We start from the raw sequence: 25713 nt of genomic DNA, 5'->3' as shown, positions 1-25713 counted from the left end.
CAATTTTGTGGGTGTTGTATTGCATCTTATAGGGAGGAACGCCTGTCAGTTGAACAATGGCGGCTGTTCTCAGCTCTGTCTTCCTACATCGGAGAACACTCGCAGCTGTGCGTGCACTGTGGGCTACAACCTACGTGCTGACCGCCTCTCCTGTGAAGGTATACACGTGGTTACAGTGATTGAGCAGTATTAATATGGTAAAATATGGGCATGCTTTATCGTGTTAAGACATCACATGAGGGTCACAACATACAAATCATTGATCATAACGATGAGCATGATAATGCTGACCTTATTTTTGGCAGCTATCTTTTAAATGGAAATGTATATTTCTAAATACTGGGACTTGTTTTCCATTATTATGCTATAGCAACAGATTTGATTCCCCAGAGACCATGATTCGTTTCTGTGTGTTTATTTCGTATTAGGCCTGAGCTCCTTTCTAATGTACTCTGTACACGAGGGCATGCGTGGAATCTCACTGGACCCAACGGATCATACAGAGGCATTGATGCCCATCACTGGCACTTTGTTTGCTGTCGGAGTGGACTTCCATGCCGGTAAACATCCATCATTCTGTCTATTCCTGTACTTTATCTGTGCACATGTGTGGTAACTTCCTTCTCAGAATTCTTGTGTTGCTCTGTGATCTGCCTGTTCACATCAGAGAAATGTACCACATCCCCTTCATCACGTGTTCCATGTTGTTTACTGTCAGACATGCGATCTAATATTAGCGGCTCAGTTCTGCACCTGGATAAAGGCAATCGAATATGCTGCTATATCATCTTTTGTAGAGATAAAAGGATGAAATGGGTTAAGTAAGTTGATGCCAGAGGCATCATAGATAAATGGTCCTTCATATCTTCTAAACCCAGCATCACTTGGGACTCACTGTAATATATTGGACAATCCATCAAACAGAGGTTAGGTGTAGTAGACATGGCTGTCCAGGAACCTGGTGTTGTGCTGGAAATTTTATGAGTTTCTGCATTATTCATACCCCCAATAGGCTTGTGACTGCTCAAATGCAACATGATTGACCCTGTTTGCTGAAAATGCAATAGTGACAAGTGGCATGATGAGTGAGTGCAGGGGAAGCGGCCCTTATTTGATGCAACAGAATAATTAAAAGCCATCCATGTAAAATAAATTTTAGTTTCTTTAAGTGTGTCAACAGTGTATGTGTGCATAACCAAACTGCTTCTCACAAACAACACGTGGAAAGTTCAAATGCGTGAACTGAACTACAAGATCATGTCCCGTGCTGCCCCCAATTTCTGTGACCAAGGAGGCATAGCTAAAAGTGCTGACCTCAGCCAAAGGGCAGAATGTACAGATGGTCAGTGTCTCTCTTCTCTGCTCCCTTGATCCCTTCTCTACAAGGGCAGCACGTTCCAGCTTAGCTCAGGTGAGCAGGCTGAATTTGAGCCCAGCTCAGCCCATGACAGCTGAATCCATTCGCATAGCTTTTGCATGCTGTTATTAGGCAGCTTGTTGGAGTATGAAAAGGATGTGTGCCTTCCAGCTGGCTACCGCCGTGTGTTCGAGATCCATTATCTGGATCTAAACTCTGCATTTATAGAAGACTGTATTTGTAGAAAATAAACTAAATATTTACAGATAACGCTACAGATTTATGTGAAGAAAACATCTAAGCTGATTTATGTACTAGTAAATTCTGTATTTGACTCTGGTGAGAACCTCTTAATGTAGGAGACAAGCATATTCAACGATTCATGTAAATGGGTTGTGGTTGTAGGCTCTCACATTCACTAGGAATTCAAGATTTTTTTTTTTTGTGGATTGACAAAAATAACAGATACACTTTGCACAAATACAGTATACCTGCTGTTCTATGCAAATGAATTATAAAAGATGCAGCATATACAAGAGGGAAGCATCTTGCATTCAGTGTTTGGGCTCCTGTTGTGAAATATTGTCTCCTGTCTACAGGCAATGACACAGTCTACTGGACAGACATGGGCCTGAACCGTATCTCTAGGGCCAAGAGAGACCAAACATGGAGAGAACACATTATTACCACCGGCATCAGCAGAGTGGAGGGAATCGCTGTGGACTGGATTGCTGGTATCATTATACTTTACATAAAGTGGACGTGATTGTTGTAAAGTGTTTCTTTTGAGTTCTACTCTATCACAAACTTCAATTTTCTGTTGATTTTCTCCATAAAGGGAATCTCTACTGGACAGACCATGGCCTTAACCTCATTGAAATTGCTCGGCTGAATGGCATGTACCGCTCTGTGGTGATCTCAGAGGGGCTGGACCAGCCGAGAGCCATTGCAGTACATCCACAGAGAGGGTATGTCACTGTACCAAAGAGCCTTCGAGCCAAGATAATGTATTGATTTTCTCACAAAAAATCACCCTCACTGATCTCATTGCAACGGGCAGGTTAACAATCTTTGCCCTTTGGAGATGTTTCTCACTTGAAAGGACTTTGTATGAAATTCAGGGTTTGGTCCAGTGAGCTGAACACTCACAAAAGAACAGTATGGGCAAAACTCATAAACCAAATATACATCAACAGAATGAAATATCAGAGACCTTGCCTGCATACGACCTTTGAATTTAGTGACTCATTAAACTACTCATTAAGGAAATGAAAGGTACTTTACTTATGTTTGCCAGTTCAAAAAATGAATCAGCTATGAATTCTTCTGATGTTCTTGGTCTTTTAATAACCTAGACTGAAAAGGAAGCAAGTCGCATTTAAAGAGTCCATTCCAACTCCACCGAAACATTCCCTGCATTCTACTTAAGGAAAAACATCACTGCCTAAGAATTGTTACTTTGATTATCATCAACATCATCATTATCACTGTCATCCACATCAGTCTCTGTCTCATTACCTAAGGTAAAGGTTACTCTCGGCATTTAAATACAAACCTCATCGTCTCTTCACTCCACTGATCTCTGCTTGTGTTATCAAATGTGGGGAAATAATCGGTCGATCATTCAGTCAGTTCTGTTCTGTTGACTGCATTTGGCATCTTTTTATTAGTTCTTTTAAACATTTGATTTTTCATAATTTTTTCATCAATTTTGCCAGAATTTAGTCACAGTGACATCCGAAAGGTTTTCCCATACCACAATGCATATGTTAATATTTGTTAATATTTAACAGAACCTTTATATAACTGATGACCAGTGTATGTGTCATCTTCATCTGTCATAGCTACCTATTTTGGACGGAGTGGGGGAAGAATCCTTGCATAGGCAGAGCACGGCTGGATGGATCAGATCAGGTCACGCTTGTTAGTTCTGGCATCGCTTGGCCAAATGGAATTTCCATTGACTATGAGGTACGGTAAAGTGCTCAATCTCTCTCTCTCTCTCTCTGTCTCTCTCACTCTCTCTCTCTGTATGTCTCTCCATCATGCTCCCTGATACTACCAGACTGAGTCTTGCTCCTCATTCTTCTTCTTCTGCTGATGATAAAATGGACCTGTACAAAAGAAGATGCGCTGATGTGCATTTTCAAATTGCTTTCCAGGAAAATAGATTATATTGGTGTGACGCTCGAACCGACAAGATAGAGAGGATCAACCTTGAGACTGGGGAAAGCCGGGAGATTGTACTATCAGCCGCCAATGTGGATCTGTTCTCTGTGGCTGTGTTCGGGGCTTACATCTACTGGTCTGACAGGTAATTTATTATTTTACTAAATGCTGGGCTTTCCAAAAGTGGCCCATAAAGCCAGCTGCTACAGTCTTGGAGGTTTAACCTCTTCCATGCAAGGACACAGGGAGTCCTGGTTTAAGGCTCTCACATTCCCTCAGCAAGATTCCTGACTTTATGGAAATTTAGCAAACTTCTACTAAATGTCATTTTCAAGGTTAGGTTTAGCTCGGCTACCATTGCAGATGCAGCTGGCTTGTGAATTTAATTAAGATCTTTTAATTATACAAGTACCACTGATTATACTGATGCCAGTTTTCATTTCCTGTTTCTGCTGTGCTGATTGTGGTAGAGCTCATGCCAATGGTTCCATTCGCCGTGGGCTAAAGAGTGATGCCAGCGAGGCTGTGACAATGAGGAGTGGTCTGGGTGTCAACCTGAAGGATGTGAAAATCTTTAATAGAGGCCGGGAGAAAGGTTGAGGTTTCAACTTAATGTTTTGTATTCTTTTTTTTTTCTTTAATCTTTTTATTTGTAGCTCTTCCTTTATTAAATTGCTCCACAACACAATTTTAGATTACTGTGTCCATGGCCATTGATAAATGCTTCATCATTAAAACTAGCTTTAAATCCACTAAACAATGAATTCTGCACTGATCCATTCCTTCCTGTTTTTGTAGCAATACAACTGGCACACTGTAAAATACCCAGTATATCTTATTTTCATCTAAATAGCAGTATAGATCCACAAAACTCACAAGCTGAGGTATCCTCCTTATGTCAGGTGTGTGTGTTTGTGTACGCACATGTGTGTGAGAGTACATAGGTGTGAATAAGAGATTGAGAGAATGGGAGCTATTAATTAACCCACACTAATAGTCAAGTTTGTACAAGTTTGGTGCTTGAACATTTGTGAATCCTTTAGAATTTTCTATATTTCTGCATGAATATGACCTAAAACATCCTAAAGTCATAAAAGTAGACAAAGAGAACCCAAGTAAACAAATAAGACAAAATATTATACTTGGTCATTTATTTATTGAAGAAATTGATTCAATATTACATATCCATGACTGGCAAAAGTATGTGAACCTTTGCTTTCAGTATCTGGTGTGACCCCCTTATGCAGTAATAACTGCAAATAATGTTTCTGGTAACTGTTGATCAGTCCTGCACATTGGCTTGGAGGATTTTTGCCTGTTCCTCAGTACAGAACAGCTTCAACTCTGGGATGTTGGTGGGTTTCCTCACATGATCTGCTTGCTTCAGGTCCTTCCACAGTATTTCTATTGGATTAAGGTCAGGACTTTGACTTGGCCATTCCAAAACATTAAATTTATTCTCCTTTAACCATTCTTTGGTAGAATGACTTGTTTGCTTAGGGTCGTTGTCTTGCTGCATGACCCACTTTCTCTTGAGATTCAATTCATGAACAGATATCCTGACATTTTCCTTTAGAATTCACTGGTAAACTTCAGAATTCATTGTTCCATCATTGATGCCAAGTCATCCAGGCCCAGATGTAACAAAACAGGCCCAAACATGATACTACCACCACCATGTTTCACAGTTCTTATGCTGGAATACAGTTTTCCTTTCTCCAAACATAACGCTTCTCATTTAAAACAAAGGCTCTATTTTGGTCTCATCCATCCACAAAACATTTTACCAGTAGCCTTATGGCTTGTCCATGTGATCTTTAGCAGAAGGACAGAAACTGCAGAAGGACAGAAATGTTCTTTGTGGAGAACAGTAGTTTCCTCCTTGCAGCCCTGCCATGCACACCACTGTTGTTCAGTGTTCTCCTGATGGTTGATTCATGAACATTATCATTAGCCAATGTGAGAGAGGTCTTTAGTTGCTTAGAAGTTACCCTGATTTCTGTTGTGACCTCGTGGAATATTACACGTCTTGCACTTGGAGTGATCTTTGTTGGTTGATCACTCCTAGGGAGTGTAATAGTGGTCGTGAATTTCCTCCATTTGGACATGATCTATCTGAGGATTGGAGTCCAAACTCTATAGAGATGGTTTTGTAACCTTTTCCAGCCTGGTGAACATCAACAACTCTTTTTCTGAGGTCCTCAGAAATCTCCTTTTTCATGCCATGATACACTTCCACAAACGTGTTGTGAAGATCAGACTCTGATAGATCCCTGTTCTTTAAATAACAACAGGGAGCTCACTCACACCCAATTGTCATCTCATAATTTGAAAGCACCTGACTCTAATTTCACCTTCAAATGAATTGCTAATCCTAGAACTTCACATACTCTTGCCACTCACACATGTGTAATATTGGATCATTTTCCTCAATAAATAAATTATTAAGTTTAATATTTTTTCCCCATTTGTTTAATTGGGTTCTCATTGTCTACTTTTAGGAATTCTGTTAAAATCTGATGATGTTTTAGGTCATATTCATGCAGATATGTAGAAAATTATAAAGGGTTCACTAATTTCAAGCACCACTGTAGCTGCTCTTAGAAGGTTTTACTTCATTACCATTATGAGTTAAAACTATTTTATATTTTTAATTCTTAACAGTATTCTTGATGCGGCTGGTCAGAATTCTGGAATCGTCTCAACCAGCTTCATGAAGGAACTTCATCCAGGAGGCTTTTCTAAAAGTTCCCGAATAGGCCAAGCACTTACTGGCTGCTTCTGAAAAAGTTCTAAATGAAAAGTTACATTTAAGTTAAAATCTACTTGGAGAACTATTTTTGACCTATGGCACTATACATGGGCATTATCTTCACTGTTTACATTTGCCGTAGAAACAGACTCTAACTATAATCCTTTATCAATTTGACAACTAGTATTGCATTACTCTGTTACAGAAATTGAGGTATTTGCCTAAAATTTAATAAATGGATTAATCTTCAGTAACTGCTTTATCCTGGTCAGTGTCATGGTGGATCCGTAGTCTATCCTGGGAACACTGAGCATGAGGCAGGAATACACCCTGGATGGGACACCAATCCATCAGCAACACCATGCATACACACACATATGCCAAGTTCCATTTCTGTTATCGACAAAGTGAAAGTGTGTAAAAAAAAGTTAGCAATATTTGCTGTCTCCCGCCTGTTTCCATCCAATTCAATTTTTACAGATAAAATGTCGTGTGTGATGACATCATCCTTTAAAAAAAATTTAAAAATTGCCGCATAAGTGAAAAAGAAATCTTCCCTTGAGCCGTTTCCATACATAATTTTTGTGTATATCGCAAATTGTGTACCTTTTGCATCCCGCATGTCCTCAAATCTTTGTAAAATGGAGAGAGTATTGAGACAATTGAACGAAATTGATCATCTTACTTTCATTTTAATTTCACAAATAATTGCAGTTGTACGAAACATCAGAGGATGAGGTTAGAATGGAGCAGCTGCTCGTCTGATTGGGCTCCAAGTACACGGAAGCCCACGGGCATAGCTGGGGTGGCTCATCAGGAGAATCGGGAGAATTCCCAGTGGGCCACTCAAAATTTGGGCTCATATAATAAGCATGTTGCATTATTGTGTGACTAATAACTAAAGCAATGAATTACACTACATTTGTATTTAAAACAGTGCATCAGTTATGCATTAAAATTTGACGTTTTCTCACATCACTTGGCTCAGAGGGTGTGCTCGTGCTCTCTCTCTCGCTCTCACTTTCTCACTCACTCACTCACACACACAAGTGCGCGTACTCAGGTCCTTACCATGGAGATATAAACAAACTGTCGTCACATACTGTGGTGCAAGGTAGCTGCAAAAAAAGTATATTTCTTACTGAAATACTTCATAGGCTATTTATTTGAATGCAAACAAACATTTTTTTCCCCATAATGTTACAGTTGGACTTTTTGTGGCAGAAAACAATTCTCAGTATGTCATTTGTTGTTTATCCTTATATTCTTGTTGAAACATATCAGTAATAAATATAATGGGATAGTAAGAAGTTCTTACACCACAAAATAAAAATGGGATTATCTTGGGCATTAAACTCCCGAGCAGGTTAATTTCGACCCGAAAGCGGATTGCTCTCGGTCTGCTCAAGCCGGTGTCCTGCGCCAAGTACAGAGTAGTGGAGAAACTTTCGGGGTTAGTAAAACGACTGTCCATTGTTGTGTATATGCTGTGTGCACAGCTATCAAAGATAAATGAATGCGGCGTTATATCAGGCTGCTGAATGAGGCGGAGGCCAATGAAATCGCATACCTTAATTCTTGTGTCACGGTTTTGCACACACATCCCTATTCTTCCCCCAACTGATAGATAAATTCTGTCATGTGGCACTTTTTTGTGCGAATGCCATTTTTCTCGACAAAAACTGTTTCCAAACTATTTTCCGCAACATTTAAAGTATCGTCATATAATTTATGCGCTAAAGTTAAACAAAAAAAGATTACGTCAACAATTGTGACATTTTATCAATAATTTGCATTTCTATCAGCTATATCATTAAACATTTTAATGCTCTAAACCTTTTACCGCAAAAAATATTAAAACCCTTGGATGGAAACGAGGCTAAGGACACCTTGGGTCGAGTTAGCTTAGCCAACCCAACTAATGACGTGTATTTGGGAGTAAATTGGAGAAGCCAGAAGACACATGGGGAAACGTGAAATTCCACACAATAACTCAAGATCAGGATAGACCTAAAACTTACTGCTGGAAAAAATATAGTTAAAATTTTAGTTCAAGTGTAAAAAAATATATATATTGAAAATGAAACAGAATACAAGGCATATTTTTCATGTTTGTTTGTTTGTTTGTTTTTTCTTTATTACCATAAAGTCGCTAATTTTTCTAACATTTATTAAGGCATGCGTTTGCCTTCTCTAGGCACAAACCCCTGTGCAAGGAGTAATGGTGGCTGTCAGCAGCTCTGTTTTCACCTGGGTAGTGGCAGGAGGACATGCTCTTGTGCTCATGGCTACCTGGCAGAGGATGGCTTTGCCTGCCAGAGATACGAAGGTTACCTACTCTACTCAGAAAGGACCATCTTGAAAAGCATCCACCTCTCAGATGAGAGTGACCTCAATTCTCCCCTCCAGCCATTTGAAAAGCCTGAGTTCTTCAAAAACGTTGTTGCGCTGGCCTTTGACTATCGTCAGCACACCTCTGACCACAACCGCATCTTCTTCAGTGACATCCATTATGGGAATATTCAGATGGTTAACGATGACTGGTCTGGAAGGCAGATCATAGTTGACCGTAAGTTTAATATTCGTTATTTATCTTTGAGTGCTGCATGGTGCAGTTGATATGTCCTGTGGCTGACATTTAATAATAGCTGCTGGTTAGGTCACTTGTAGAATAAATGCTGTAATTCTGTTGCTTACACATGAAATTATGAATTTCCCAAAGGACAGCTGGAGAGTAACGGGAAGTGTGCATGCTCTGTGAAATCTGTTTTCATCATGATGTTGACTTGTCAATGTACTGACCTGCATATTGTTAAATGTTCTGCTACCATATCCATGCCTGCCTCTTAGCAACCATTTGTGAAAAGCCATCTGCTGGAAGCCTTAAGTGTCAGGTCGCATGATGTATTGCTGGGTCCTACTGCATGCTACACACAGTAAGAGTGTTATAATGGCCACCTCCATTTTTCTTCAACTAAATGGGAGCAATTTAGCTGTCAGAAATGATGTTTGCAACATTGTATCTCTCTCCTTGTGCCCACTATTGATAGATTTAAATATCTTGCCTTGTTTCCACCCTTCTCAAAACTACAACACAAATAGGGATGGAAGATAAGGTGATGCATTTTAAGCTTCTGACTGTCATGCTTTTTGATTTCTCTATGTAAAATATACAACATGGTAGACATCAATAGCTGTTTCTGATGTGGCGCACAGTGAAAAAGTTCAGCTCCTAACGATGTTTTATTACCAATTATTGGCCTAATGAGCCCGTTGAAGCACATGCTCTCATTTGCATTAAAAAGATTTACCTAATTACAATCTAAACAAGGTGGTTTGCATGATTTACTCTGTAAGTCATACTTTTTCCAGTAGACATAAGGTTCTCATTAACCTTGAATGATTTGTATGAATGCTTTCTCTTCCAGCAGCTACAGGAATAGGTATCCAGTGATGATAAAGTGAGGATAAACCATTTGCTGAAGATGGCTGAATGAATGTTTGTGACAATGTATTGATTAATGCTAATTAATATTTTAATGCATTTTAATTCTAAACATTTTGAGTAATTAGGAATTTAGGTAAAGAACTTTGGCAACCTTAGCCTAAAGTGATGCTCATGACCTCAGTGTTATAAGGTTTTCCAGTTAAAAATTAATATACCAACGAAACTGCATTACTGGAGTATACGTTGTTAAGCAGTGCATAGTTCATATTACTTTAATTTTAATTCACATTAATTATTACTTAAAATTGCTTAACTAATATGGAAAATTATCAGGTAATGGTTAACTGATTTATTTCTAACTGGTTAGTGTAATGCTTAATACTCTGTTACTTAGGGAATCATCGATATTCTTGTGAGTATAAGTACATGTTTTTTCAGTCCTTGCTGATACCGAAAATAGCGCCGCTGTGTTTCTGTAGGAGTTACTAGCAGGAGAAAGAGCACTCTGATTTGAAACTGAAACAGTATAATGAAATAAAATAAAATGGAACTGATTGAGGAACCTATGGAACTTATTTAGGGGGGCACGGTGGCTTAGTGCTTAGCACGTTTGCTAACACCTCCAAGGTTGGGGGTTCACAAAAGTACTCTGCTCTCATGGATATCAAACAAAACACAGGCTTATCAAAAATAAATATATCTTTGTTAAATTTGGGTGTGCAACAATCATTGGCACCCTTTTAGTCAATACTTTGTGCTACCTCCCTTTGCCAAGATAACAGCTCTTTCTTCACCTATAATGCCTGATGAGGTTGGAGAATACATGGCAAGGGATCTGAGACCATTCCTCCGTACAGAATCTCTCCAGATCCTTCAATTTTTGAGGTCCACACTGATGGACTCTCTTCTTCAGTTCACCCCACAGGTTTTCTATGGTTTCAAGTCAGGGAACTGGGATGACCATGGCAGGACCTTGATTTTGTGGTCAGTAAATAATTTTTGTGTTGTTGTTGATGTATGTTTTGGATCATTGTCCTGCTGGAAGATCCAACCACGGCCCATTTTAAGCTTTCTGGCAGAGGCAGTCAGGTTTTCATTTATTATCTGTTGATATTTTATAGAGTCCATGATCCTAACAAAATGTCCAGGTCCTCTGGCAGAAAACCAGCCCCGAAACATTAAAGATACACCATCATATTTAACCGTGGGCATGAGCTACTTTTCCATATGGTTACCTCTCTGTGTGCGCCAAAACCACCTCTAAAGTTTATTGCCAAAAAGCTCTATTTTGGTTTCATCTGACCATAGAACCCGATGCCATTTGACGTTCCATTAGTGTCTGACAAACTGAAGACGCTTGAGTTTGTTTTTGGATGAGAGTAGAGGCTTTTTCCTTGAAACCCTTCTTAACAACTTGTGGTGATGTAGGTGACTTCAGATTGTAGTTTTGGAGACTTTCTGACCCCAAGACACAACTAACTTCTGCAATTCTATAGCTGATGATTTTTTTGGCCAATCAAATCATTCTCTTCACAGTGCATTGAGACGATATACCCAGCAAACAATTCGACGTCGAATAGTCGGCGAAAAGTCGCAAAGATTTTTGTCGATATGACGTATAATCAAGCCGCTTTCAAGCTGTAAAACAGGGTCACTTTTATACGCATTTTATCGTCGAAACCAAGCCTTGTAACAGCTGTAAGCGGATATTATACGTTGAAACGAAGCGTGATTTCGATGAAACCATTGTAAATGGTGCACTTATATAGTGCTTTACACTGTGTCTCATTCACCCATTCACACACACACTCACACACCAATGGTAGCAGAGCTGCCATGCAAGGCGCTAACTTGCCATTGGGAGCAACTTGGGGTTCAGTGTCTTGCCCAAGGACACTTCGGCATGTGGAGTCATGCGGGCCAGGAATCGAACCACCAACCCTATGATTAGTGGACAACCCACTCTACCAACTGAGCCACAGCCGCCCCTGACTTAATGTTAAACAAGCATTTAAACATATTAAGCATATCACATGTTGTGATAATATATGGAATATTTTAATCAAAGGATAATCCAATCAAAGTATAATCTTATCACCGATGTATAAGATATAAGAGAGTATACTCCCTTATATCTTTTGTATCATGTACTGTCCCCTATTATCGCTCACATTCAAGCGTGATTTCGACCACTATCAAATCAACTTTCGTATTTATTAAACGTGATTTCGACCACATATTAGCAACGAAGGGATTGCGATTTCATGATTCTTTTATGCAGGTATATAAAATAAACAACATTTTTACACGTCATAGAAATGCCTAGAGTATAATCTACTTTCTACTTTCTCCTAATCTACATTCATTTATAACACAAACATACCAGTTCAAGATATAGCCTAAATGTACAATGAAATCCAACATGGTTTAGGGACGATATCTGGGCATGTGCGTGCTTAGCTTCGTATGTTTGGTTTCGTATGTGCAGTTTCGTATGCAAGAGATTTCGTATTCCCATAAATTGGAGAATACGCTATCAAAAAATGAAATGAAAATAAATCTTAGTGAACAATGAACAATCACATATAGATATATTTCTTTGAAATTACACAGCAGTAACTTCATTAATCAGTTTTTTTTTTTTTTTTTTTTTTTTTTTTACAATTTCAAAATAATATAGTGCTTCAAGAATCTTAACATTGTTCAAGCTTCTTTTATACATATATTCGACGACGATGATTTTTTTCATCGTGATCAAGCCTCTTTTCGACTACCTGTAGCTTTCATTTCAACGGCGGGGGTTCGCTTGACTTTGTCAAAAGCGCGTTTGTGTTTGCTGGGTAGACACACATCCAATTCCAGGTTGATTCATAACATTTCCTGTTGACTGGAACTTCTTAATTATTGCCCTGATGGTAGAAATGGGCATTTTCAATGCTTTTACTATTTCCTTATAGCCACTTCCACATTTTGTGAAGATCAACAACCTTTTTCTGCACATCACAGCTATATTCCTTGGTCTTACCCATCGTGATGAATGACTAAGGGAATTTGGCCTATGTGTTACCTCATATTTATACCCGTGTGAAACAAGGAGTCATGGTTGAACAGTTCACTGTTCCTAGTAACCCAGGTCTACTAAAGAAATTTAAATATCAATAGGAATATACTTCAAATATATTTTTCTCATCTGAATTCATAGGGGTGCCAGTAATTGTTGCACACCTATATTTAACAAAACCATCTTTTTATAAACCTTTGTTGTGTATGCAATTGTTTGATATCCACTATAGCATTTTTGTGAATTGTTTGAGCAAAAGATAAAAATGTTAAACAATAAAGACAATTTTTCACAGCCGTCTTTGCTCATATTTACCAAGGGTGTCAATATTAGTGGAGGGTACCATAGCTGTATTAAGTAACGATTATTAATGTAGCCTTATTGTAAAGTGTTACCCACTTGTTTTCAACATACATTAATACTTATATTTATTTGAATAAAGCCAGTAAAATCACTAAAATAATGAGGGACTGGTCTGATTCAAATAGGACTATTTTCAGTTCAGCCTGACATTGTGGTCAGTTGTAATCAGTTGTTTAATTACATAAAATAATAAAAATAAAACTTTTTTTTTTTTTACAAAAAAAGCAAGATCTACCTAAAGAAGTAACAGCAGACAAGCCTTTGCTGCATCACTTGCTTTATGATACAACTATATGAGATAACTGTGAGAAATGAGAAATAGAGCTTTTTAATGGTGTTTCCTATTCAGCCTAGACAAGCCTGGCCTGTTAGGGTTATTTCACACCTGAAATGAGATCACATCTTTTTTTTACCACAATGCTGGAGTTATTATATTATATAATCTGTTGTTGTAAAGCCTTTCTCTCTGCTACTGTCAACAGGAACACCTTGCCTAGATGAAGTAGCATTATTTGTTAATATTAGTTGATGGAGAACACACAATGATAATGGCTCCATATATACACACAGACATAGAGAGAGAGAGAGAGAGAGAAAAGATGTCATTTGAAGAAGGTGAAGATGTTAATCATCCATATTCCCCTAATTAAGACACGCATACCCTATTAATTACTGCCTGGTTCTCGAACTAGTTATGGAGAAGCATGCTGCCAGACGTCATTTATTGTGAAAAATTAATTAGTGATTCATTTAAAATCTTGTAATAGGATAGTTCATCATTTGGCAGTTAAGTGTCTTTCTTTTGTTATACATGAACCTACCTGAACTTTTTTTTTTATATCATATAATATCAAATCATATTTATATCAAATAGAAGTGTATATCATGATCAAAACACAAAGACAAAACTTAAACAATATCAATAGGTTTTCCCTTGAACTGATCAGAGTTGATCCTCATCCGTGTTTGATTTATATGCTGACAGTGTTTTTCTTCATTCTGCTACACCTTTCTTTAGATGTGGGCTCTGTGGAGGGCCTGGCCTACCATCGTGCATGGGGCACAGTGTACTGGACCAGTTCCACTACATCCAGCATCAGCAGACACACAGTGGACCAGAGCAGGCATGGAGCCTTCAGAAGGCAGCCTGTAGTCACCATGTCTGAAGATGACCATCCACATGTGTTAGCGCTGGATGAGTGCCAAAAGTCAGTGACATTCTGTTGGCACTTTTATATACCCAGCATTATGACCTATTACTTTAATAATAGTACAACAACTAATAATTCTAATAAAAAAAATGCACACAAAATCACTCCCACATTTTTCCAGAGTTAAAGCTGGCTCAGCTGATTAATGATATTATTTTTCCATTCCATTGTGATGTCAAGAAAGTATAGCCAAAACGTAAACATTTTCAAATAGGCCTAAATTCCTGTGCAGAATTTGTCACTTCCTGCGTAGAAGAAGATTTGACGTTAAATATCTATAGCCAGGTTTTTGAAGATTGGGTGACAGCAGGAAAATCCGTGAAGATCCTACTATTCTGCATGCAACAAAACGAATGCACATATTTGTGGTTAAATTCAGTGTTTTATTTTATTTATACCCAAGGCTTCCTGTAAGCAGAGTAGGGTCTTATACAAAGACATTTAATGTTATTAACCAATTTTTTTTCACCTAACAGTTTACAGCTAAACACAGGAACACTGGAGCAGGAACATAAAAATTGGTTCTGTTAAGAAAGACATTGATTTAGAAAACTGAATCATTTGTAGACTCAGTTTTTCACATATTGGCGAACCTCTGCCCGTCTTTACTTCTGAAAGACTCTGCCTCTCTAAGATACTCTTTTTATACTAAATCATGTTACTGACCTGTTGCCAATTAACCTCCAGTTGTTTATTTTTAGTAACACTTACTTTTCCAGCCTTTTGTTGCCTCCGTCCCAACTTTTTTGAGACGTGTTGCATCCATCAAATTCAAAGTTACCTTATTTTTTCCTTAAAATGGTACGTTTCCTCAATTTAAACATTTGATATGTTTTCTATGTGATTCTTTTGTGAATAACATTTGGGTTTATGAGATTTGCAAATCATTGCATTCTGTTTTTATTTACATTTAACACAGCATCACAACCTTTTTGGAATTGGGGTTATATAACATTTCCCCCAGATTATTCTTTTTATTACTTTATTTATGATGATGATGATTATTATAACTATACGATTCTTGTGCAAAGAACTTTGATCAAAACTAAAAAAAAAAAAAAAAAAAAAACTGAACCTGATTAAAGAACATTAAAATCCACTAATAAAGTCTTTTAAATTTATAATATAAAACATGACCTTTCTTATCCAATTGCTCTTGAATTCTCTTAAGCACATGTCTCTGTAGGCCTCAAGGACCACACAATCAGGCAGTGGTCATGTAATTTGACATTATGTATATGAAGTACAGACAAAGACTGGGGAATAAAAAGATTAGTCATAGGCTGGTCTGTTGGGACATCTTTTCTATCTATCTATGATTGTATTTATATAACAGGAATAGTGAAAATGAAAAAAGAAGAATTTAATTGGTATGCCCTCTTAAATGCTTTGACCTAAAAAAAAATCTGTATGTAAAGTATTTTCACAACAGATTAAAGAATAATTAAAAAAAAAAAAAATCAGACTGAAGACGTATAGCCTCCAGCCAGTAGTGCTTATGCTGAGGACTGAGTCGTACTGCTATTCATATTATCTTCTGACCTTGGGTTCACTGACTAAATTAAACTTCCAGCCTCTGAGAGAATGTCCTTAGTTGGTAATTGGGTACATTTTAAGATGGACTACAGACTGCTGTTAATTAGAATATAACCTAGAATGATTAATTGGCATACACTGCCATGCATTTCACTAATATTCCATTAGTGTGTGGAAGCTGGACTTTTGTCAAAAGACTATTTGCGAAGACGGCCGTGAACTTACTGTGGGTCTCTGTATGCAGCATTTGAAGAGCGTTTCAGATCTGCTTATGGTATTGAATGTGCTTTGCTACTCTACTGAGTGAATGAGGATAATTGATTTCTATGTATTGGTTTTCAGTTGCTTATTTGTACCAGTGATGCTTTCAGCTGTTCTCATTTGAATTTTTTTCAGCCTGATGTTCTGGACTAACTGGAACGAGCAGCGGCCGAGCATCATGCGCTCCACACTGGCTGGGAATAATATAAAAGTGGTCATTAGTGTAGATGTGTTCACTCCTAATGGGCTCACTATTGACAACAAAGCAGAGAAGCTCTACTTTTCTGATGGGAGCCTGGGAAAAATTGAACGTTGTGAATATGATGGCTCCAATAGACACGTGAGTACACCTACTTTTCAGGTTTCCATTCTTTAGAAAACTGATGGCTTTTATTGTAAAATTGAAATTGTACATTTGTGCCGATTATCACAGGGCAAAAATCTAAGCAGCATGACATGAAATGAGCCTCTAAAAGTGTTTTACAGGAAGCAGAAAACACATTAAGTGTGTTTTACAATTCAGTACCCTAATTAGATGATTAATTATTTAGCTGTGAGGTTTTAAAGATTTAGGATATATTTCACTTGTTTCGTATAGAGTGCTGGCACCGAAACACAATAACATGATAGTGGTGTAGATATAAAAGTGTTTTAATGACCAAACAAAGGTCCACAGTTAGTAATTAGCATTCACTGACACTGTGTTGTTCACTGTGCACAAGATCAATTTAATTATGATTAATTGTCCCTAGAAGGAACTTCTTTTTCCTGATTACTGGAATAAGTGCATTCCTTTAGCCTTCAAGCTGTATAGTAAATCTCTCTACAATGATTTTACTGCATCTCAGTTTTCAATTTGTGCTTGGCACAACATGTTCTCAGCCCACCTCAATTAGTCATACATGAGCTGGCATGGCCAGGTCAGTCTCCATAAGTATCTCACACTTCGATCTCTCTGAGGTGCAATTCCAAAAACTTGGAGCTGCTAATGAAGGCTTACATTAATACCCCTACAGAACTAACCCGTCAGCCAGCCAATTTAAAAGTGAAAAATTAATCAAAAGCTGTTGTCTTCACAGCTGTGGGTTCCTGGCACCACAGTAGGAGTCAGCCTCCCATCACTAGTGAAGGACACAGCGTGTAAGTGTCAACCTGTAGGAGCAAGTTTACACTGGACTCAGGTTGCTTCTTCACTTGGTGCTAAGTTTATTTCAGAATTGATCGCTTAAAGTGGACAACAAAAATGAACAAAAACCGATGATTTTGTATTTTCTCACATATTATCACATAGGAGGTCGTGTGTAAATGTACATGTCTGTGTGTTGAAGCTAACTGAAAAGTATGTTTGACAACTCTGCTATTACATAAACAGAGATAATTGGTGTTGGAGTAGAAAGCTTGCACCGCAAATTTAATTTCTAGCCAATATGCTGCATCAAAAACCATCTGGCACCCCTCCCTCCCCCCACCCCCAATCTTCTCTCCTCCGATCGCCAGTTGTTGTTTGCTCAAGCTGGGTTCTCTTAATCAACACCTGTCCTATTAATCCCGCTATGGTGGCGGGGCTAATGTGATCACGGCTACAAGCATGTTTCTGTTAATGACTGAGGCTCCAGAGCCGCAAGATATCCTCCCGTCGCCAGCTCAGAAAGTCCCACAAGGAGTCATGTGATGTATATCTGTGTCCGCCGCCATGACACCTGCATTAACACTAGCAGGATCTGGGCTAAACTGGCTGCTGGGGGATTATGCACAGACCGTGTCCTCTGCACACACATTAGTTTTAGCTTTCTCAAACACACACCCAGGCTTCAGAATGGAGTTTTTCAGTGGTGCTCATTTTACATAGTATGCTACTGTATTCCCACTACATGTAACCTAGGCTATAGCAGTTTGAATTTCTTTGAATGCAGGTTATTGTAAGGTCAGGATCTGGGATGTTTTTTGGTCTGGCTATTCATGGGATCTACATCTTTTGGTCTGATTGGGCACGACGGGCCGTGCTCCGAACAAACAAGTTTACTGGAGGAGACACAAAAGTGCTGCGAGCTGACATCCCTCACCAGCCTATGGGAATTATCGCAGTAGCCAAGGACACCAATAACTGTAAGTGCTCACAAAATGCAATTGTGACATGTTTAACTCGGAAATTAAACGCTCTTTAAATGTACATTATGTCAATGACAGAAGATGGCATTTGACTTATTTTGGGTCATTTTCCATCTCTTTGATACGCATGGTACTGTGTAAACTAGCAGCTGGGCATCTACTGCTTATAGCTGTTTAGATCTTTAAGGAAGAATTGGAATGATAAATGATCATGGGCTTAATTTGCTGCGACGAAACCTTAAGTGGGAGATGTAATTAATAAAAAAGTAGCCTTGAGTCGCAAAGGGTGCCACTGAAGTGTTGCAAATGTGAAAAGTAGGACATTGGGAAATGGGTTTAAGAGGCTCCCGGCGGCCTGTGTTCGCGAGCCTGCTGTGAGAGATTTTCGCTTCTCATTCATTTTATCATAGCAAATGATTGTAGCTGCCTGCCATCGACTGTTCTTGCCAAGGGAAAAGTAACAGTCATCATTGCGGAGGAGACAGGGCCATGAATCGACAGGTGTCTGATGTGCTGCTATTTTTAAAATCAGCACGTGTATCTTGATTTCGAGCATAACACTCCTCGATCCTGAGAATCATCACAGAGGGTTTTTTTTTCTGGATTGCAGTAATAAGATGAGATGCCAACTGTGTTGTGAAGACTCATTTCCATAAACATGCAGTCATTGTGCATTGAATTATTGATGCTACAATCATAGATGAGGGAGTTTTGCAGTCCACAGAGGCTTAGTTGCCATAAGTCCTTACTGTGATACTGTGTGTTATTCCAATGAGAGAGAAATTAAACTTTCGCCAGTGCTGCAGGTATTTATTAGTGTTAGGAAGACTTTTATTGTTTAACAATCATGCTTTTTTTCCTTTTGTGTTGTTTTGGCTTTAACGATACCAGTTCCATTGGTTCTATGCACAGCATTACCTGTAGAGATATTATTTGATGGAAATGTCTTCCCCTGGTTTGCAGCATAATATTGTTCTTGAGTTATTTAATGTAGGAACGTAAAGACCTTCAATCATTAAAGCTTCCTGACAGCAGCTCAGATAAGTTTAGCTTCATTCCCTTTTCACTAGAAATGTCACGGGACATGCATTGCTGTGTGTGCGTGTGTGTGTGTGTGTGTGTGTGTGTGTGTGTGTGTGTGTGTGTGTGTGTTCTCCAGGTGAGTTGTCCCCATGCAGGGTGCTGAATGGCGGTTGTGGTGATCTGTGCCTCCTAACTCCAGACGGCACTGTAAACTGCAGCTGCCGAGGAGAACGAGTCCTGCTAGATGACAACAGATGTGTGTGTAAGTTGTCATCAACTTGTTTTCTTATAGTTCTCTTCAAAAACACTCAAGAGGAGCAGCTGTAGAGCAATTTCTGTCTTTCAGTCCATGTTATGTCTTGAATCTATCTCTGTTGTTAAGGTTGTAGAACAAACACCCCCCACACACCACCCCCAGCAAACACACACACACACACACAAATGGTACATTCCATGTCATAATGTGATGTCCTGTGTTGCATAAATGCACAAATCTGCATTTCCAGCATCATTTAGTGTTCAGTCAAGAATTATAATGAGTGAAATACTACAGAACCTGGATGCATAACATTTGTCTCTCCAAATTGGCTGCTGTTTGTGCACCATCCATGCACCACCCTTTTTAACTATCTGTGATCAGTAATTGAGAATCTTGCAGTAAAAAAGGTATCTTTATTGAATCATTTCCCGGATATCTACCTTAATAAATGTCTTTTGGGGGAGGTGAAAAGAGCAGTTCACAGCAAAGCCATCCAACATACCACAAAAGCAAAAAAAGATCAAGGTAACAACGTTCCTACACAATGCATCCAGCATCTTGTAGAATCCATGCCCAGAGGATTTCCTGCGTAGTAGATTTTTCCTGTGCAAACGTTCCTGTGTAGATAGTTTGTATGTGTATTAATCAGTTTTTTAAATCAGATATTAAAGGGATAGTTTGAGCAAAGGTGGAGTTTATACAGCCACCTCCTTCCAACCCAAAAATTCAGTAAAGACTATCAAATAAAATGTGTTTGGTCTGAGGTTTGCTTCTTTCCATTTTGGACTGGAGCGTCAAAGCTGATGTATCTAACAAGTAAGGGACACTTATAGTCTCCAGTTAGCCATTAGGCAAACTACATCTGTGAATAAACACTTGCTTTAAAAGATGTTTGTACATAATCAGCATAATAAAATAGCAGAAAAAAATTCTGTCTTTAAAAATACATGTGCAAATAAAATTGGAGCTACAGTATATTATCAGTTCCAACAATCAATTCCACTTCCAAACTTTGTAAATCTGAAAGCAACATCTCCTACTTGAATGATCTTATTATTTACATGCGCAATTTTGTATGATATTAATCTGTTGCCTAAAATTACTGTATACTATAATTACAGTATACTAGTTTAATTATATATAATTAGTGTCAGAGCTCCAGTGCAAAACTATAGCTGTAAGTATGAAGACAGCAGACAGGTCTTGGCTGATTAATTCCACTTTCCGCAAGTGGAATACTGTAAAAATGTCATTTCTAACCAAACTAGATTTTCCATGGCATGTAATTTATAATGAGATTTAATTTCACATTCCCCTATTTATAGAGGAGGAACTGCATTCTTTATGATCCTATTACCTTTATTTGAATATTTTATGGCCCTGGGTTAATGAGGGCTAAGGTTCGGATGGACAACTGGACAACATTTTCTGTCTTGTTTCTTCAGCTGAAAACTCCACTTGTAGCATTCACAGAGAGTTTGAGTGTGGAAACGGGGAGTGCATCGATTACCAGCTTACCTGTGATGGAATCGCTCACTGCAAAGACAAGTCGGATGAGAAAATGCAATACTGTGGTGAGTGATTTTGTCTCTTCGGCATTGGTGAGAGTAAACTTCAACCTCCAGAGCACTTAATAAAGTGAACATGAGATTTCAGAGCCTGCAACCAGGGCAGCAAATGAATGTAAAAAAAGGAAGAAGCAAATAAAGGACCATGTGAAGGTCAGGTTTTCACACTGTAAAAGATTCCTTTTGCTATTTCTCATCACACTCATCATAGATAACAGGAGCTGCAGAAAGGGCCACAGACTTTGCTACAACAGGCGCTGTGTGGCAAATAATCACTTTTGTGATGGAATTGATGATTGTGGAGACAACTCGGATGAAGCTTTTTGTAATAGTAAGTATGAGTTTCAATACAACTTCAAGATCTTCTCATATTTTTATGAATACTCATATTATTTAGGTACACTAGAGCTGTTGTCATATATTGTCGATATTGGCACCTTCCATTTCAGGTCTATCATGCAGAAAATTTTCTACAATAAATAGGAAACTTAACTATTGATCACAGAATTTTAAGAGTATATCCTAAGTTAAACAACATGAATGTCTCTTTTCACAGAAGGAAAAATACTCTTGACAATGATGCTGTTTCTTATAGTCATCTTATAAGCTTATAGAAGCTTCATGCACTTTTCTTTCCACTCCAATATATCCTAACTCTTCAATGTTTGGAGGATTTATTTTACTGACAGCAGATTTCAGTTCTTTCCAAAGGGTTTAAATTGGATTGAGAAAAGGAATCAATTGAACACTTTTCCTTTTCCCTCTTCCTTTTGTTCTTTTGGATCTGTGTTTGGGTCATTGTCCTGCTAGGGCCCCATGATAATTGACCAGTACCTAATTTGCTGACACTGGGCACATTGTGTTCTAAAATGCCCTGGTAATCTTCTGATTTTATGATTCATTAATACTTTAAGGCCTCTAATACCAGAGGCAGCAATGTATCCGCTCAATATTATGGAAGCTCTGCCATATGTAGTGAGGGTGTTCTTTTCACAATTTTAATTGTGTCTGAACTATATCACTGGTCTGGACTGCTGAAGAGCCCTAATTTGGATTCATCAATCTGCAGAACATTTTCTCTAGAAAGATCGTGGTTTCTCTCAGTAGGTTTGGATATCTAGTGTGTTCCTCTTTGATCCTCAACCATAAAGCCTTTTTCAGCTTAGTGTGTGGTACAGGTTGATACCATTGTCTGAGATCACTCCAGGTCAGCTTTAATCTCTTTGTATGTTACAGTGTGTGTAATGATTTCCAATAGTTTGCACCAGGCTTTGAGAATTTGTTTGGTAAGCCCACCACATTGAAAGGTTCATCAGCTCAGAACTATTTTCATTTAACAAATGGCAATCTATTTTCTATCATCAAACTAATTTGAATAGTATACAATCTATTTTCATACTTCATTTGCCAAAAAGCAACTGAGACAGTAATGTTGACAGTAGTCATTTTTAAAGTGATAAAGAAATTTATATGTGAAAAAAAAAATGTTTAATCGTAGTGTAATTGTTTGTGCATACTTTGCACATTATTTGCATTATACATTTAAAAAAGAACATTTTTAGTACCGTGCCCTTCCATGTTATGGAAATGTTCTAGATTCATGTTGTACTTATGGAGTAATGGAAACTCAGTGTCACTGCATATCAAAGCAGTAACCTCACACATTCTCTACTGTAATCACAGGTCCCAGCATTTAGTTTGATTCTTCTCTGTATAGTAAAAAAAATTCTCTTTTCAGATTTCACATGCTCTGCCTCTGAGTCATCATGCCAAGATGGAACTTGCATACCAATATCCTCTTGGTGCAACCAGGTCATCGACTGTGCTGATGCATCTGATGAAAAGAACTGCAGTAAGAAAATAGTGCTCAAAGAAATCTGTCTGCATATCACGTTCATTACAAAATGCAGAATATCCATTTTTGGTCATTTATAATGACCAAATGATAATATTATTTTTTTATTCGACCCGATATGATTGTTTGTTTGTTTAGCTGCAACACAGTACATCCATCAGTTCTGTGGGATTAAATTATTTATTAGGCTTGACATTTTGAAATAAAATAATGTATAGTAATAAATAGGATCAAAGTTAAAGCATAATACATACAGATATAATACATAATACATACATAAAGCATTACATAATACAATGGAAAAATAACATTAAAATAATTAATTTATATAAAATAGTCATCTTGGGATACTAGCAGCTTTCTGAGGATATAGATCTGAATATAATACAGAATAAACAACATAGAGTTTGTGTGTGTGTGGGGGGGGGGGGGGGACACAATATAATATACAACATAATATACACACTGTGTATAAACAGAACAGTGACAAGAAAAAGTATGTGAACCTTTTGGAATTTCAAGGTTTTCTGCATAAATTTGTAATGAAATGTGATCTGATCTTCATCTAAGTCAAGGGTATTGACAAATATAATGTGTCTAAAATAATAACGCAAAAAAAATCTGATATTTCATCTCTTTATTGAGAACAGCAAAAAAAAATCTCATAGTGCTTGTGGAAAAAGTATGTGAACCCTTGAGTTAATGACCTGAAAAAAGCTAATTGGTGTCAGGTTTTAGCATATGTGGAGTCTCGCTAAGAAAATGAGTTTGGAGGTGTGGACTACAACTGCTTTGACTGATAAAAACCCCTCAAACTTTTGGAGTTTGCTCTGCACAAGAAGCACACGCTTATGTGAGCCATGCCTCGCAAAAAAGAGCTTTCAGGAGATCGACAAACAAGAATTGTTGATTTACATAAAGCTGGCAAGGATTACAAAGTGATTTCAAAGAGTTTAGAAACAGTTAGGCAAACATTTTACAAATGGAGACACTCTGGGACTGTTGCTATTCTACCAAGAAGTGGGCACCCAGTCAAAATGACACCAAGAGCACAATGAAGACTCATCAAAAGAAACAACCCCGAATGGCAGCCAAAGATTTGAAGGCATCATTGGAACTGACTAACATCTCTGTTCATGAGTATACAATACGTAAAACATTGAACAAGCAGGGTATCTACGGCAGGACACCACGGAGGAAGCCACTGCTTACTAACAAGAACATTGCTGCATGCCTGAAGTTTGCAAAAGAGCACACTGACACTCCACAGCGGTATATAAAATGTTTTGTGGACTGATGAAACTAAGATTGAACTATTTGGAAAGACCACACAGCACTACATCTGGCGTAGAAAGGGCACGGCATATCATCATGAAAACATCATCCCCACCGTAAGGTATGGTGGAGGAAACATCATGATTTGGGCCTGCTTTGCTGCATCAGGGCCTGGCCAGCTTGCAATCATTGAGCTGAAGATGAATTCCCAAGTATATCAGACAATTCTTCAGGATAATGTGAGAATGTCTGTACGTCAGCTGAAATTGTGTAGAAGTTAGGTGATGCAACAGGACAACGACCCAAAACACCAGAGCAAGTCCACAACAGAATGGCTTCAGAAAAACAAATTCCGCCTTTTGGAGTGGCCAAGTAAGAGCCCAGACCTCAACCCAATAGAGATGCTATGGAATGACTTGAAGAGAGCCATACACATGAGAAGTCCAAAGAATATGACAGAGCTAAAGCAGTTCTGCCAGGAAGAATGGGCTAAAACTCCACCTGAATGAAGTGCAGGTCTGATCCACAGCTACAGGAAGCTCCTGGTTGAGGTTATTGCTGCCAAGGGGGGTCAACCAGTTATTAATTCTAAGGGTTCACTTACTTTTTCCACTGCCATTTTGAATGTTGAATAAGTGTGTTCAATAAAGACATGAGGGATCAGAATTTATTTTGTGTTTTTATTTTAGACACATCATATTTGTCAATACCCTTGACTTAGATGATCAGATCACATTTTATTACAAATTTATGCAGAAAACCATGAAATTCCAAAAGGTTCACATACTTTTTCTTGCCACTGTATATTTAAGTATTTCCACTGGATGGGATCTTCTGTTACTTTCACTTTTTCCTTTACATGACCTTTGTTTGATTATTACATTGAGGCTGACGCACACAAAAAAGAATCTAAATTGTCTAAAGATCCAGTAACTGTTCAGTCTACATCAGTTTCACTGTAAAAACTTTAAATTACTGCTAAAATGATTTTGTTTATGGAACTGATGTGTAGCATGTTAGTTTGATAAAGTCCTCAGGCACTGAGATTTAATTCTACTGGTATATATTGCACCTTTTTAAAAAACAAACGTGGTGTATAGCACATTTTGTGTGGGGGAAAAAAAACTCCTCTTTTAACTTCTTAAACAAAAAGGTAGACTTGATTAGTACCTACTTGTATTGACCTGTAAGCATTCCATTATGTTGATAAAAGCAAAAACTTGGGGGACATAATGCATTCTGTAAATAAAAATTAGCGATTTGTTATATAGTCCCCTCCACTAATATTGGCACCCTTGGTAAATATGAGCAACTAAGGTTATTAAAAAGTGTCTTTATTGTTTAACCTTTTGATATTTTGTTAAAAAAAAAAAATCACAAAACTACTCTGCTCTCATGCATACAGTTGCAAACACAACACAGTTTTAGCAAAAAAAAAAATCTTTGTTAAATATAGGGGTGCAGCA

The 25713-nt window shown here is 38.0% G+C and overlaps 1 protein-coding gene across 7 annotated transcripts in view; it reads left to right on the top strand.

The window, feature by feature from the left end:
- lrp1bb (low density lipoprotein receptor-related protein 1Bb) overlaps positions 1–25713 on the top strand; it is a 329687-nt gene that overhangs the window by 234876 nt on the left and 69098 nt on the right. For all 7 annotated transcript variants that reach the window (XR_008396570.1, XR_006982676.2, XR_008396571.1 and 4 more), the window contains exons 34-48: positions 33–158; positions 429–560; positions 1957–2091; positions 2196–2325; positions 3202–3328; positions 3520–3671; positions 3997–4121; positions 8476–8847; positions 14169–14358; positions 16294–16498; positions 18072–18264; positions 19427–19552; positions 20995–21123; positions 21329–21448; positions 22856–22969. Coding sequence is in view for 3 of the 7 variants with exons in the window: in XM_047156107.2 (XP_047012063.2) it covers positions 33–158; positions 429–560; positions 1957–2091; positions 2196–2325; positions 3202–3328; positions 3520–3671; positions 3997–4121; positions 8476–8847; positions 14169–14358; positions 16294–16498; positions 18072–18264; positions 19427–19552; positions 20995–21123; positions 21329–21448; positions 22856–22969 (2376 nt within the window). In the remaining 4 variants the exon portion in view is untranslated. The remainder of the gene's footprint in view (positions 1–32; positions 159–428; positions 561–1956; positions 2092–2195; positions 2326–3201; positions 3329–3519; positions 3672–3996; positions 4122–8475; positions 8848–14168; positions 14359–16293; positions 16499–18071; positions 18265–19426; positions 19553–20994; positions 21124–21328; positions 21449–22855; positions 22970–25713) is intronic.

This window comes from Ictalurus punctatus, chromosome 6 (genome assembly GCF_001660625.3).
Source record: "Ictalurus punctatus breed USDA103 chromosome 6, Coco_2.0, whole genome shotgun sequence".
NCBI classification, from domain to species: Eukaryota; Metazoa; Chordata; class Actinopteri; order Siluriformes; family Ictaluridae; genus Ictalurus; species Ictalurus punctatus.
Note: the sequence above shows the minus strand (reverse complement) of the source record. Positions and strands in the feature narration are given on the sequence as shown.